Raw genomic sequence first — 17716 nt, forward strand, 5'->3', positions numbered from 1 at the left:
GAAAATGAGCGGAAACTGCAAATAATTGTAATTTTTCTTAGTCCATGGGGCATAACTCTGTCAAACATAATCATGCCCAAAACAAAAGTTGACCTAGATATCAATGTGATATATCTGTATACCAAATTTCAATTCAGTATGTGGAACGGTTGCGAAGAAAATGAACGGAAACTTAACTTTCTGGATCGAGTTATCTTAATCAGCACTGGAGTCTCGCCGAGTCAACCCCCCCCCCCCTTCCCACTTTCACTTTCATAATCCTTCACCGAATGATCTACAACTAACTCCCCTGAATCTATTATATCCACTTTCAGAATGAAAATATGGAGTAGCTGATAACAAACAGTGTTCAAGATCAAAAGCCCATAATACAATACAAAATAGGAGGAGAAAAAACACGGACCTCCAAAAAATCAAAGGTGGGATCAGGTGCAGATACAATCTTTGCCTTCACAAGCTTAAGGGGCTCTAAAGAATTCTTTATGGTAAAAAAAAATCAATGTGAACACATCATTAGCATCATTATCATATGTGAATATGTTGTTACTGTAATAACTATAAGACTATATGAAGACTGCCCTTACCTGATTTTAGACTGGTCTGCTTGGAGCCTTTACGGTTCTGGATCAAGTTGTCTAAATCAGCAGTGCAGTCTCGCCGAGTCAAATCCTCCTTCCCACTTTCACTTTCACAATCCTTCACCGACTGATCTACAACTAACCCTCCTGAATCTCTTAAATCCTCTCCTCCAATTTCACTAGTTTCTTCACAAACTTCACTACAGTAACTTGAAATCCTCCACTAGAATCTGTTTGATCCACCCCCTAATTTATAGTTCCCTTCCCAGAATCCTTTGTTTCGCCATCCGTAACGAATTCACTCGAGGCAAACACCATGACATAAGATTCGTCCACTGTACGTTTGGACGATTTCTCGTCGCTCGATTCACTTTCCTTCACTAATTTTTCTAGCTCGGTCTCAAGTTCGTGAATGTTATCCTGATATCCCTGTATCTCGTACTCAGTCGCAAAATTCTTGTGCTTTCCGTTCTCTATCTGACTCTGCAGAGTCTCCATTTCTTTGCTGTTAAATATTTACTCTCCATCGCCTCGAGCTTAACTCGTGCTAACTCCCCCTCGCAATTTTTCACAAACTCTACTTTCATTTTCTCTTTAATCTCTTCGATATCTACATCAGATTCCTCGAGTTCTGTAATTCTCATCTCAAAATGCCTTCTCATTTCATCATTTTTAGCCTCATATGTAATAGTTACATGATGACACGAGATGATGCATACAAAATATCGTTGAGTTATTGCACGCGAGGAGGCGTTAGCCTCCGAGTTTGCAATAACGAAACGATATTTTGTATGCATCATCGAGCTGTCAATCATGTAACTGATTTATCCCATGACCCTTCATTTGACCTCTTCCCATATTAGGTATTTTCTTTGCATCAACTAATAAAGACTCTGAATCAGAACCACGTGATAGTCTTAACGCGAAGGGTTTTTGGTATCCAAGTAACGGATTTACAAATTTGGTAAATTTTCTTAGTATTGTACCACGTGATCATTTTCTTGAGATAATCAATTCATTTGTATTCTATGGATTTGGAGAAAGTAGTAGAAGGGGTCTATAGCGTAAAGAATCGCCGTTTTTGCAGCAAGCCTACGACGAGGATAATTTTCAATCGAGTAAAGCAGTTCAGATTGTATGAACTCAGGCGATCGGATTTAAAAATGGCCCATGTGGTCAGGACTTTTATGAATTTACAGTGTTGGTGTTTGGGATCATTTCCGGAATTGAAACGGGAAAATTTTACGGAATGGACTGAAAATACTAGCTATACAGATTCGGAAAACATGTGTCGGCCAGTGAAATAAGTGCCCTTAAAAAATCAAGAAAGTAAAACCACACGCCGTAACACTTCATCAGTTCATGGGCAGTCAACATGGTTCAAGTGTTCAACGACTGGAAATCTCAGCGAAACAACAACTTGGTGAGTTTAAAATAATTCCCGAAATACTCACTTTTATATACCAAGAACTTTCGAACACTATATCATGTTTTGTACACTGTAATTGAAGCCAGGGGCGCAAACGGATTTCTCTACCCCCGATCGAGGACTTTATATCAAATCTGTTCCGATATTCTGTTGTACATGAGAGCAAGGTGTTCATGAAATGATAGGATGCCCGGAAGGAAACTACCATTGAATGTGCGAATTCCTATGGGAGATGAAGCTATCCGCTTCGAGAATTGCTCCGCCAGACCGTGTCAGTGTCTTTTTTTTTGTAATGATTTGTGCATTTTGATTTAAACTGTGTTAACTATCTGTAATGTGTGTTTTTTTTTTTTGTTTCTGTTAGTTCATTAAAATCTAGAAACGAATTTTTGTCTCATTTGCATAGCTCCTCCTACATCTAGGGTATAACGGTTGGATATCACTAGCTTTATATCACATATGTGATATTTAATATATCACAACACTTTTGTTGATATGAGAAATACACCCTTGTGAAGATCAAAGAAAAAATTGTCGGTCATGGGATAATTGTCCATTATATCATCGATGCATTTCTCGCGTTCGTTGTTTAAAATCATTGCCTGTTCGATTTCGTCGGTGAGTTTGGTGATTTTGGTCTCGTACTCCTGTTTGAGTTTCATGAATGGCCCTTGCTTGGCGAGATTGATGCTAGCCATGAGTTGACTTACGGCGACCGCTGACTGAGACTCACTGGTTTCTGGTGAGCTACTCTCGCAGGCCGAAATCTTCTCTCTTCTTACCTCTTGTCTTTTGTCTTGTCTCGAAACCTAAAAATTTATTAAATGTTTACCCATTTCAGAAAAAGACGGAACTTTATGGAGTTTATAGTCACCTATTTACCTGATCAGCACACAACTTTCATTTTTGATTTCTTATGTTGGCTAAGAGAGTTGCAATAAATACAAATTTAAACCAACTACTAGTACTCCAAGAACACTATCTACTGCTAAAAAAAACTTCCTCAATCTCTATTAATCCCCAGTTTAAGGAAGGCTTCTCTTTAATATGTGATTCCTTTGTTATCATGCCATTCCTGTCACCCCCCCCCTTTTCATAAGTAAAAAAAATCCTCCTAGTTATCACAACTCACTGCCTCCATTGTGCTGGGTTTCCCGTCTTCTTCATGCGCCTCTGATTGCATCTCTTCTAATTCGTCGTCCGAGTCCTCGGAACTCTTCTTTTCTGGCCTGACATTCTTCTGGGCGTCGATCACCGTACTGGCCGTCTCTGTAGACTTACTCAGCGAATCATCATCCAAAGCGGAGGACAGTGACAGTTGAGGATTCTGGGTAATTTTCAGAGGAGGATTCTGGGAGATTCACAGATGTATTGCATTCTTCTTGTAATTTTCTCTTTTGTTTCTGAAAAAAATATAAAAAATATTATCCTATATAAATACTAATATTATGCCATTACATTTTAATCAAAATTTAATTCGACTAATTGCTTTTCACAAAAACAGACACGATATTTAATCAAATATTTTATATCTCCTTCCCAACCCCTTTCACATCCCCAGATTCCTTCTTGTCTACTATCATACCAAAACATTTTTTGAAATAATCAATCAAGACAAGTGTCCCACCCTTTGTGAGAAATTTCTAGATTCATCTTTTTATCTTCATCATCACAAAACTGTGATCATTATTACAGTATTTCATCCCAAGACAAACAATTACACCTCCATGTATCTAAAGATTTACGGCCCATTCTACTGTACTGTGACCCACAATAAATCAAAGTGTTGGGGAAGTATTTCTTAGATTTTGGAGTACAGGTATTTTAAAATTCTATGGTAAACAACACTGTTATCTAGTTCTATTTACAAGCTATTCTTATTACAAAGCAGTAGTTCATATACTGTATCAGAAACACTCAAAAGAATTATCTACACTCAATAGAATTATCTACACTCAATAGAATTATCTTCACTCAATAGAACTATCTACACTCAGAAGAATTATCTACAGCTTGGAATGCGATCAGTTGATTAACTTGTGTTTACCTATTAACTTCTTAAAAGTCAATATTTTGTGAAATTCAATCAGCTGAGTTGCCATGTTTACTGATAATGTTAGGAATACTGGTGCTGCAGTGACAGTCTTGTAGAATGATTAAGGTTCACTAGCCCACTGCTAGGAGAGATAACTCTTGCTAAGTAAAATGATTATTGTTCCTTAAGTTTATATTTGTCAAGAAAATTTTAGTGCTATTTCTTATATTTTTTTTGGCCTGGAAGGTATTCTAGTATTGTGTTAATTTTCATTTGATAGGTTACTCTTTGAATTCTAATTTGTTTTTTTTAAACTTCTAAGTGATACCGCAAAATTTTAAATTCATGAACAGGGAGACGGTGAGCCCTAACTTTAAAGAAAAATTCTAATCACAGATTTAAATGCCCATGTATCAATTATCTAATGTTAATGAGGTGAAATATTGAATGAGCGGCTTGTCAACAGCTGGACGGATAGGTTTCCTAAACCATCACAGAGGTGATGTTATCTGCAGTAGTCAAGATTGTTACGAGGAACTGAGAATTATTTTTCCTTTAGCCCCCACCATATACATCCCCATCTCCTTTTCATTACTCACAAAATTATTTTTTCACATATTCAGAAAGCAGTCATAATAATTTGAAACACGGAAAACAAAAAAAAAACAAATCACACACACATAAACATTGCATGCTACTTTTATTTCCTGTCTCTGCATGGCCATAATCACATATACTAGTGCAAAGAGCAAGAGCCGCTTTGGGCCTTATTTGGCCCTGAGAATTTCTGAAAAATCAAAACCTATCAGTTTAGGTTACAAATGCAGTATTTATCACATTGCAATTTCTCAAACCTGTTTTCCAATATCTGGATTCTCAAAACGAAATTTTATTAAAAAAATTGAAAGCACCAAGTGTTTACTTTATTTTGATATGGGTGATAGTTAATTAATTGATATAAGTACAGGGTCATTTTATGCATAAGATGACACTTGCTCTTAGGAACAACAACACCTTGCTCCATCCACCCCAAAAAAATTCACCATTCAAGGGATTTTTATACTTTAATTGCTACAAAGTAAGTTTGGGCTCAGGATAAATAAAATTCATTTTCATGAAACTTATAGAGATCAGGTTTCAATTTCCATTACTTCACTGTTTTGATTTTTCAATAACAATTATTTAAATTCCTAATTTTTAAAACATCTTTTTAAAACAAAAATGATAAATTTCAAAGTATTTTGAACTTCATTTTTTTAAAAATGGTACATTTTCATTTTTATTATCAGACTTTGTAATTTTCATGTTACAACATACACCACTCTTTCTCGTGGAATATATTAGAAATTTTAAAATGAAATTTAAAATGCCACCATTATAAGCCAATACACAAAACAGCAACAAAGGCCGGCAAAAGTGAAAGGAAAACCTTAACTTATGTTCAACAATCACAACAGAAGAACCAATTTTCATTTATTGAACCTCTTCCTTTTTTGGCATATCCCACCTTTCAGACAAATATCTTGCAATGCATGAATATGTATGCTAGGTTCAACTTAATTTGACAATCACTTTAAAGAAATGCCATACTTCTAAATTTGTTCATAAAATCTGTTTCAGAGCTGATTTCCAAAAACACTTTTAAATAAATCATTCAGATTTTTATTTATTTAATTCACGATTTTTATTCAATTTAGCATGTTCGAATTTAAACAGAGAACATCTAATTTCCATTATTATACAAAGCATTCTGGTTTTCTGCAAGCCCATTTGTAATGTTTTTTGAGACATTAAGTTTCAAGTGGAGACCTACACATGTATATTCAAATGGTTTAAATTGATCAATACATCAATCGATCAATAAATGTGAAAATAACTTTGCTTGACTTCCTCTGGTACATAAAAAGGTGTGAAATACGAATATACTTGGATTTGTCCGTAAATTAATGCTAAATATCAAACTAAATATCAAACCATTTTATTATTTAGACCCAATGTAAACTGAAGATTTGACTGTTGCTTAACCAAATTTTGATACTTTATCCGGTGTACCAATGTAGACTGGGTTCAAATCCCACTGAGGGACGTAGAGATCTGCCCTTTGGATGAAAATGTATAAACAAGGTCCAATGTCACAATAGAATTGGCATGAAAAAAAGATTTCTCCTTGCTCAATGGCCCTGAGTGCCAAGTTTAATCCCCATCCCTCCCCCTCAACACTTTCCATGAATCTTAATAAAAAAATCCTTAAATCCCTAACGATTCATCGTGATAAAGATTTACAGACTTACCCATACTCCCCACCCCACATATACACATCAAGTCTGAACCTGCTCCCCGTTTTAACACAATCATTAACTGATTAATAATTAACTGATTCAGGCATTTAAATCTAATATACACTTACACCTTCTTTATGTCTGATGTCAGGATGTAGAATTTACCGAATAATTAATCCTTACATATCACACAATCATATGACTATAGTTATATTAACAGCAGCAAGTATTTCTTTTTTCATCAATTGCAGTAAAAGAACTTAACAGAGATTTTCCAGTTTTTAGAATGATGATATATGAGCTCCTGTAAGCAATTTCTTTAATTTCAGAATTGTGTCTTTGAGGACATTATCATAACAAAGAATGTCTCAAGGATCTCCCAACAAATATCTGCTCCACAGAAACAGCTTTAACGGAAGAATTCAAAAATATTAAATTTTTAATTCTTCATGAAAAAACAATCCTATCAAAATATGCACAAGTCGAAATTTCACTTTTCAAAATCAATTTCACTTAGAGATATCCATTGCATTTGTTCATACACTTCATTAACACTATATCAGCAGATTCTAAGACACACACACATATATACCAACGTTTGAGAGGCACCACAATGAATATGTTAAATTATTTCAATACACTCCGAAATAATCCCCCAGAATTCATTGTTTTCATTCCGTTTACAATCACTGGTCGGCGATTCTTGCAGAATTCCACAGAACCAAACCTTCATTTAAAGGGCATTGCCTATTGCAGTGTTATTAAATCATTAAATAACTTTTTAAATGGTCCTGATACCCGGTGCTATATACTGTTAGAAGTATTGTTAGCGGTAATACAGGTAAACAGCTTACCTCCACACAGGTATGGTTACCTGTCGATTTCTATACCTATATATCAATAATACAGGTTAATATTAAAGGTAATTCTGCTCCTGTGTTTAATCTCTCACAGATAAATCTGATTTTGTTCTGTGCCTTGTTTATGCTGAGTCAGCTGACTGAGGAATTCATAGTTCCGACTAGTCTCTCGATGCCCCGCCCACCGTAGTTACGGTTACTAAGTCCCACATTATGGCGATGCTGAGTACATCATCTGCTGTCGCGACTGACAGTCTTAAGTCTATTCCAGACGATTATTGCGTAAAATATTTGCCAAATAGCTCAAAATTGTCGGGCAAAGTCTTGCAAAAGGGTTTAAATTACTTTACGCAAGGGTACATTCACGATATTAAGATTTTTAACTCGGATGAGTCCGTGCAAGCTACAGCACGATGCTGGAGATCGATGCGGAAAAATCAACCCCCACATCGACTTAATTTGGAAATTAAAAATGATTCCATAAATGAGTCACATTGTTCCTGTAAAGTTGGGTATGCGTTTAATAAAATTACTAGTAACACTCACTTTCTATACGCATTTCACAAGACAAAGATGCAAATGAAACGGCTGTTGTGTATTGAAACAAAATGTAAACATTACTGTAGTGACGTAATCTTGTGCGGCATGTGTATGCGTTATGATTGAAAAAAAAATCATTAAATGTAAAACCACATAATTACTCAATTTATTGTCTCATTCCTTAATTTATTTCCTGAATTCGAGTGTGCAATTTATAGCATATATATTACCGAATTTGTTGTGATAAGGCCATGCTTTTAAACAGAAACAGTCTATTGTAGCATTTTTTTTCTAGACAAATCATGCATATAGACATTGACAGTTATTCATGCATTTCTGATATATTTTCTTACAGCTTAAATGGTCACTGCTCTCACATAGTTGGCCTTATAAAAAGTTTGCAGGGATTCAAACTTTATAACTTTTCCAATGTACCCGAACAGCAAAGCTGTACAAGTATACCACAGCAGTGGCATGTGTCAGGGGGTTCTAAGATTAAGCCCGTGCCATTCAACCATTTAGTGGTGGCAAGGCCCACAGAATCCCGAAAACGAAAACCTGTCACATGTCACATTGACTTAGATCAAGATTATGTGAAATCCTAGATAATTTTTTCCTCTTTTCTTGGCCATTGCATTTTACACATGTTTACATGTAGATGCAATTCAAGATATTTTAAAACAGTATATATATATATACATATAAAAGTTGAATGATAAGTTTTCATTATAAGATAAATAAAAACAAATCTTGATTCATTTATTATATTTTAATAATAGACTTCCCAAAGTGTCTGCAAGTGACATAATGCAGCTGAGTTTGTTAAAGGGAACCCCTCTAGAATATACAATATCAGCAGATTATCCACTTGTAAACACCCCCCTTGGTGATGTGCAGATAGGCTCAATATTGTCATATCAGGTACAAAAATTATTGCATAAACATATGTATTGAAAGATTACACAGATTATAGAATTGGGGCATCACATGTACATGTACAAGGCTATCAATATCATCTTAATAACATAAACATAATTCTATTATTGACTAAAAACTGCTTTTTATACATATGAAGCATTCAGATTCTCCAACATTTCTACAGAAAGATGTTCATAATTTATTTATTTTTCCTGTAACAATTTAATTAAATAATGTTATTTAGTTACATCAATTTTTACTGTCTGTGACAAACACATCATGGAATAAAGTCAAGTGACAACATACAGACCAAATTTTGTTAATGTTTTTAAATAATGATGTAGGAATGCGAACAGAAAGCATTTTGTAAGTTTTAACCTTTGCGATAAGTCTTTCATTGTGCACACGATGCTTTGCAATCTTCTCAGTAAGCACAGTGTCTGAGACTGACATCTGGCACGTTGAAGAAGCCATTGGTGGAATATTCAATAACAAATTTAAATTACTTAATTCCTCTCTTATAGTAAACCCTTTATCAGCCATAATAGCATCCCAATCTTTTACATAACCTTTAAATTTTAGTGATTCAAGAACATTGTAAAATCCCGACTGTTCACAAATTTGTTTATCTGATATACATCCTGTAAAAAATTCTGATGCAAAAATCACTGAACCACTTGGGTCACAACCAATTAAAGCTTTCAAAGTAGTACTAGACTTATAATCACTGTAAAGCTGACTTTGCAAACCAAGTGCACAAGGTGCTTGTGTTCTAAATTCAGTACCATCAATAATTATCAAAGTAGTAGGGTAATCATTTTTAAAATCTTAAGGCATGTTATTAATGATTGCATCACGATGAGGCCAAATATAAAGTTGACCCAACTTAAAATACATCAATGGAATCCAAGTATTAAAAACAATTCCAGATGACTGCAGTGATAGTTTGAACCTAACTGACAAATCTTTCAAACCAAAGTTATGCCTCAGTCTACATAAAGTTAAAAAGAGTCCATCTTGCAGTGACAACTTTTTAATATCTTTTCGACCTTTTTCATAATTTACTGAAGATCCATCTGAGACTAAAAATGCCAAGAGACCAGCAAATCTTATGTATACAATGCCAGTGTAATATTTGAGCAATTTTTTGAATTTTCCCTCTCTTCTTATCATTTTGTCGACTCTAAATGATAGCTTCTGATCCTTTGATGATAGTTTGTCTTTAAGTTCCTTTATTTCCTATTTCAGGGTGTAGATTGTAGCTTAGTGCTTCTTCTCTTTTTCTCCTAACATTTGTAGCTCTGTGGCCATTGCAAACATCTCAATTGGAGAAATCCCTAAAAAAAATGAAAAAGATTAATTTCAATCTAATACTTACTTACACTTACTTCAGTTTTATACAAGTGGAGTTTTTTTTCAGACAAATAACATTAAGGAGGTTGAGCTACCCATATCAGATGGTTGTGGCAATACTGATGTATTCCACCCAGCCCCTGTACCATTGCCACAATAGTATATGTATTTGAATTTGAAATACAAAGAGTGTGATCCCATTAAAAATGAATTGTATACATGAGAACAAAGTGATTCAGCACAATGGTACTTTCCAGCTAGGCATATCCACACCTGTGGGCAAGTTATTAACAAGGAATTTGCCTTTTTAGGGGCAACTCCTGATGGTAAGGTGTGCGACAATGGTCACTGCGGACTTATTGAAATAAAATGTCCATATTCTGCTAGGAATATGACAATTGCGGAAGCATGTGAGAATGTGCGAGATTTCTTTTTGTGTAAAAACAATGAAATCACATTGAAAAAAAAGAATCATGCACATTATGCTCAAATTCAGGGCCAACTCATGATCACAGGTTGTGCATTTGTGATTTTGTTGTTTTCACACAGAAAGATATCTTTGTGGAGAGAATACAGCCCGACCTTCCGTTTATGACCAATATGCTGGAAAAATTGTGTGTTTTTTTCAAAACCTACGCAAAGCCATTTCTTGCTAAACATACTGTCCAAAATTAAGTTCGGTAACTAGGAAATTTTTGAATGCTTACAAGGTTCTTCTGTTTGTGTAGATATGTTGTTACTACTGTTGATGTTGATTGACGTTTCAGTTTCTGTTGTTGAGTTCAAATCTTCTCCATGTTCTTCTATATCTGTTGTACTATAAAAAATTTAAAAAATTAGTATGAAAGAAAAAGATTTTGCATCTGCCATGCAATGCCCACAATTAACTAGCTGGTTATAATGGAAAATAAAGTGTGCATAAAGTTACCAAAATTGAAAATTTAATATATAAGAGAACAAATAATAATAAATTATGGTACTTCAAATTCACACTACATGTGATCACCTGAGACCTCAAGGTCTCTGGTGTTTTTGCAGCGACTATTTCACTCTTTGATAGATATGTTGTGATTGACGTAATGAATGGAATAGGCTGTTTCAGTCAGTAACTGCAGTACTGCTCTTTTGCGGGGCAAAATGATATACGTACATATAGTTCGGTGAAATATGACAAAAGTAATTGTTTTAAATACATCATTTAATTATCTGTCAACAAAAACTTCACCAAACGTTATAATTTTGCCCAAAAGTTTACTACTGCAGTTACCGTGAAGGGGCTTATAGTTGATTGCTGGTCATTATCGAAAAACTAAAAATTGTCAATTTGTGCGTTTTTAACTTATAATTTCAGTTACCTTCGAATCCTTTTTTTCTTTGACACTGGGTTACTCTCGGTGAATGAGCTAGTTCGTTTGGAAAGTGGCCTTGTCCGTCTAACAGCTGATCCATCAGCTTGTAATGGGTCAGGAAATTCAACGGTTGGTCCATTACCTCCCACAAAATGCTGTAAATAATTCAGTAACATTGACCTCAATGACAAACTATATGATGTTTTAAAGTTTTATTACATAAATAATAGCAACACCGAAACACACATACATATTAATTACCATCTCTTGCATTATGAATAACGTAGCCAAACTTTACAAAGATGTGTAAAATCAATGCATTCCGAATTTGTACGGTATGCAGGTATGGTATATTCCTGAAGTTCTCGGACTAAAATTGTCGTGTATACAGCTCATATTATAAGACTCAGTGTGCACAACAGTCATAAACATTAAATTATAACCAGCTGTACCTTTGAACAAACAGCTTTGTGTTTGTTTATTCTCTGAATGTTCAACTGTTCGTGTGGACGTCCGCAAGCTTTGATCCACCGAAGACATTTCTGGAAATTAGTTTTCGGTTTAGGGAACAAAATAAGCTTAACACCATTCTGTAACCTCTCAGGATATCTCTCGTCAACATTTTATTTTTAAGAAGTTTATATTTTTGAGAATGCCATGCCACTAGCAAATTTGCTAAAAAAATTATCTACAGCAAAAATTTCCAGATTTACAGTATTCTGTGAAGAATTGATTGAGTTTCTAGAGAAAAAAAGTAGAAATATACTGTGTTAAATCTCTCAGAGATAAATCTGATCTTGTTCTGTGCCTTGTTTTCTGATAAGTAACCTAATTGCAAAAGGAATCAGAAAATTTGGAAAAGAGGGTAGGGGTGAGATACAAAGTCATATTCTGACTTGAGCAACTGATTGAGTTTATACATTTTTTTTTTTCAAAAGAAAATTATAAAGTTTCAAGAAGACTGTAAACCAACTTTTATTCTACCGCAGGTAGGTTAAGGTCTCAACCACACTTTCTACTTGCCTATATGTCATGACGTCATAGTAAGCTATATGACGTGAGATAATAATTTCTTAAAATCGATATCTAAGATTGATTTGAGGTCGTAAAAATGAATCAAAATATGCAGAGGCATAATATAAACGAAATTTTGTCGTTCCTGGGCCTCTGTAGTTATCACAGGGGTTACATACCAAACCCGTGACGTCATAACTGTTGATCATGCAGTAGCAGAGTGAAAGTAAAATGTAACGAGAATTGATGTAAACAAACACAAGAAATCGGATTTTAAAAGCATTTAGAATGAATATCATGTGTGATTCTTGTGGGAATTAAGCGTATGAATAAGGTATGGTAATATAATTTAGCAATTTCTTCGTAAAAGTATAGCAGGGAGGGTGTTTACTTGCCGATCAGTCTTTCCTCTGTCGTTCGTAACAAAAAGATGCAAAAGTTCAACACTACGCCGCATACCTTGAAACTTAATTTTTGTTTCTATCTAAAGTTGTTATTCTATTGGTTTTGGAAAGGGCTGCTAGAATCGTATGGTTTACGGGAATTGATGCTTTTTTTCAATGTTATGAACAAAATGTAAATATTTTGGGAAGGTTTCGTCCGAAATTGTTGAATAATTATTTCTACAATAGGACAGTACGATTCTAGCAGCACTTTTCATGGTACAGAGATGTTTTTACATAACTATTATTACAAATTGAAACTAATTATCCCCGGGGTAGTGTTAAACTTTTCACTTTTTCATTAAGGCATATTTTCTAATTATAGACGTCACGTGGTGACGTTTTGGTGAAGTGCCTCCTGTAGTATAAGTCCCATTGAAGTCTATAGAATGCATAATTATAGTACAAGTTTTATCCTTGACTCATCTGATTTATTAGTGTTACATAATTATAAAAAAGTGTTAATTCGCCGAATTCTGATCCATCTGCTGCCTTAACATACCCGCGAGTGCGAGAAATGTTGGCAAAGTTCGCGACAGTCTCACAATCGCGAATATTTCTCGCCACGAACCGGTACTTTACACCTCTCTGTCTATTTACAAAAGATTGAAAGAGGCCTGATCGCGAAAATTAATCGTCACCAAATAGTTTACCCTTGGTATATGGGGAAATAAAGTCGTTGCGAATTAAAGTTGGTTTACAGTATGTTAATTCAGAATCCAACTATTTATTCAAGTCTATTTTCAGATAATGGTTTTACAGGGGAATGATAGAGGAACAGACTCCATTCAAAGCACTCTTTTCAATCAACGTCAACCATTCTTAAATATTTCTCAAGAACCAGAAACTTTCCAAAAGAAATCTTCAGTCTTACGTATTCAAAGTTCTTACAAAACTAACTACAGAAAGTCCTTAAAACACCCAGCAGTCTAGCACTGTAAACATCAGTGTGTGTTATGTAGAGAAATCAAACACTCCAACCAGTATATAATCTTAGATCAACTCTACTTCAGAGCCCCAAGTCTCTCCGATTCCATTAACTATGATGTAATAATAAATATACAATTAAAGCACATAGATCAACAGTTAAATCTGAGACAAACATCTTACAAAAGTCTTCAATATTTAGTTTTCTGTAAGCAGAACTCAAATTCTTACAGTCAATTAAATAAACTGTTAAGCAAAGTGTTCCCCTACCCACACAGTTAGGTTACACCCCCCCCCCCCCCCAACTCTTGCTGTTTAACTCCTTTAATTTTCACACTCATCTTTCTTTGATAGTTTACCATTCCTTATACCCATTTCATATTTGCATTCCATTTCTTCTCTAACTCTTTCTATTTAACCACTCTCTATGATTCCTCAAATTTTTTTTATTACTATCCCCCATCCCCAACCAAACCCTCCCTGCAACCCACATTTCCATCCCCTTATGAAACTCCCAACAGTAGCTCCTTGACATATTGATTTAGCCATACTATGACTCCTCTTATATTTCATTTTTTTGACATTTCCTGACACCTTGATTTAACCACACTATGAATTCTCTTATATTTCATTTCTATGACTTTTCCTGACACCTTGACTTAGCCACACTATGACTCCTCTATATTTCACTTCTATCACTTTTCCCTGACACCTTGACATAGCCATGACTTTTCCTGACTTACCATTTCTTCCAGTTCCTCTTCCTCTCTAACTCTTCAAGTTCTTTCCTCTGGTCTTCGTCCATCTTTTTAATTTTTTCTCCGAAATCGTACGTCATGTCTGCCGCTTGTATCTTCAGCTTGATCTCATATTGAACTTTGAACTTTGACTGCACGTCCATGATCTCAGCTCGGTGTTCATGCTCCAAGTCCTGAAAAGCATTTCCTCATTTTTCACATTTGTTTCTTTTATTTGTATAGTAATACTAAATAGATACCTTAATTCCAATTTCAATGCCCTCAATCTGCCTTCTCCCCCCCCGTTCTTTCTCTCTCCTATTTCAATGCCTTCTCTCTCACCCCTTTCTCCCCCTCTTCTCTCTCCATTTCTCTCTCTTTCTTATCTCTTTCATTGCCTCTACTTGCTCTCTCTCTTACTCTTTCTCAGCTGTCCCAATGCCTCTATCTGCTTCCTATGCTGATACTGAAGTTCATCATACTGCTCCTCTAACACTCTCTCTCTAACTCTCTCTCACCTGTCTCAATGCCTCTATCTGCTCCCTATGCTGATGCTGTAGCTCGTCGTACTGCTCTTCTAACACTCTCTCCTGCTCCAGTGATGCGTCTAGTTCTTGTTGAGGTTTCAGAAGTTTATCACTGATCTCGCCCGTTGTTCTCTCGCTTGAACCTTCACACTCTGCGAGGTCTCTCCTACAATTCTCCTCCACTTCTTCCTTCTCTCTCTCCAGAATCTTCAATATGGCCTCTTTTTCCTTTAATCTATTGTTCATTTCTTCAATATGGCACTGTTTTTCACGCATCATTTGCTCCATCTCTGTGATCTTGCTCTCTGTCAAGGTCATTTTCTCCCTGAGTTCTATATTTAATTGAGACTCTAATTCTAGTTTCTCCTGAAGTTCAGCAATTTCATTTGATTTTTCCTCCAGTATTTTTTCTAATTCCTGGATCCTGCTGTCAGTGTTTGTCGTTGCTTTTCTTTTATTTGTTTCACTCTGTTCACTGCTTTTTTGATTCTGTTCATCACTTGGTGATGTCACTTCCTGTTTCAGTGATGTCACTTCCTGTGTTGTAGCTTCTAGCTGACTGCGTAGTTCTTTTATTTGAGATTCATAATGATCTTTTAAATCCTGGATTTCTTTTTCATTCTCTTCCTTTAGTCTGGTCTGCATGGCCTCTTCTGTAAAATAAAACATGTTATCAAAGTTTAAAAAGCTTAAAAAACATTATCCTGGTCACTCATCTGGAAAATATAGATCAGATCCAGTATCTGATGCTATCTGATCTGCACTGCACAATCCTGGTGAATTTGATCTATTTATAACTCTGGTGTAGTTGTTCTATTTATAACTCTAGTGGAGTTCTTTTTATAGCTCTGGTGGAGTTGTTCTATTTATAACTCTGGTGGAGTTGACCTACTTATAACTCTGGTGGAGTTGATGTATTTATAAGTCTGGTAGAGTTGATCTATTTATACCTCTGGTGGAGTTGATCTATTTATAACTCTAGTGGAGTTGTTCTATTTATAACTCTGGTGGAGTTGACCTATTTATTACCTGACTGTTCCTCCACTTTAGTTTGAAACACTTTGATCTGCTCCGCGTAACTCTAGTGGAGTTGATCTATTTATAACTCTGGTGGTGCTGTTCTATTTATAACTCTGGTGGAGTTGACCTATTCATTACCTGACTGTTCCTCCACTTTAGTTTGGAACACTTTGATCTGCTCTGCGTAACTCTGGTGGAGTTGTTCCATCTCTCTCTGGAGTTTCTCCACTTCCTGTGTCTGGGTTGCCATGACTTCTGCTCGGACCTTGAGAAGTTGTTCGTATTCCTCTAACATACAAGGACGGAGCGCCGCAATCTCCTCACGCTTGGTCTCCAAAGTCTCCTGGACATCTGGAAAATAATAGTGAACCATACTTATAGAAAACACCCATATAATGAATTTACACTTAAAGTAGTGATTTTCATTCCCAAAAACTTTTAAATATATTGTAAACTTAACAGGTGTAACAAAGCAACATTGTCCATTCTTGGCATTTCATTTTAAGCATGTTTTTCCTATAAAAGGACCAATGGGCAACATGTTGTAATATTCTGAAGTACCTAGTATTTAGAAATTTTACTGTAATTTTACGGCAAAGCATGCAGAAAGATTATCAATCATATTTATATTGATTTCGTAGAGACAACATTTCAGTACTATCTTCACAATGCAACAGTTTTGAAAAATGTCATTACAAAACTTCATAATGAGAAGACAAATACTGGAGTAATTCCTACCAACATTTTGCAAAATACACAGAAAATAAAAATGATTTCAGCTCAAAAAACAAATTACAATTCATTTACCTCATTAGAAAAATAGAATTTACCCTAAAGAAATATAATTTCCCTCTGATCCATGATACTGAGCACGAAATAAATTTGTTAAAAAGTGATCTGAAAGTCAATAAATAAGGAGGATTGCATAGAGTTAATCAGTGTGTACAATATGCCCCCTGTTGGACCACTGGGTTTAGTGGTGAAGTCAGTGTCAACACATTAACATAGAAATGTTGTTTGATTTCACACCAAATCACAAAGAACCATCAGTTAAAGGGAACATTAAGGAGAAAATAAAGAAAACACTCTCCAGTTTATAGTACTATACATGTACATAGAGGCGTCCTAATTTTATACACAGGGTAACTGACATAAACTCAAGGTAGTTTAGTTTCACTTGTTAGTTAGGAAATAAAGGAACTACTATGGAGAAAGGATGGTTTTGTGAAAAATCTCATGGTTCTTCATCATGTTCATATTACATACAGAATCCAAAATTTTACATGTCACACAATTTTTTTTTTCACTTAATTAGTTGAACTCTGCTAAAAAGTAACTTGAATTTGAAGGCTGGTGCACTGACTGGAATTAAGTAAACTGGTCACCAGGTCATCATACATGTAACTAAATCCAAGAGTTTAATTAATTAGGACTTTAATTAAATTCCATAAAAGCTCATTACCAACATCAACAGTGTTTCAGATTTAAATTCCGATTTCAAAAAAAACACAGAGTCAGTCCCTTGTTCATGACAGCCATTCAAGATGTTTTAAAACAACTAAATAGAAAACATCATACCCTTGTCTTCATTGAAATGACATGATAGGAATTCAATTTACATACCAGTAAGATATTTTACTTTTTGAAAACATAATCTTCTTCAGAGGGATTCCTGAATTTAAAGGGGAACTCTGAATTTTCATTTTA

The 17716-nt window shown here is 35.0% G+C and overlaps 1 protein-coding gene across 1 annotated transcript; it reads right to left on the minus strand.

The window, feature by feature from the left end:
* Nucleotides 1-3161: 3161 nt before the first annotated feature.
* Nucleotides 3162-16382, minus strand: LOC134270454 (trichohyalin-like). The gene is made up of 4 exons (XM_062752669.1): nt 16148-16382; nt 14981-15642; nt 14469-14656; nt 3162-3410 (listed from the first exon to the last, which is right to left on the minus strand). Coding segments are annotated over exons 1-4 (1086 nt in total). The 3' UTR covers nt 3162-3409.
* Between the last annotated feature and the right edge of the window lie 1334 nt (nt 16383-17716).

This window comes from Saccostrea cucullata, unplaced genomic scaffold (genome assembly GCF_032062105.1).
Source record: "Saccostrea cucullata isolate Sc308-1 unplaced genomic scaffold, CSIRO_AGI_Scuc_v1 ctg2852, whole genome shotgun sequence".
Lineage (NCBI taxonomy): Eukaryota > Metazoa > Mollusca > Bivalvia > Ostreida > Ostreidae > Saccostrea > Saccostrea cuccullata.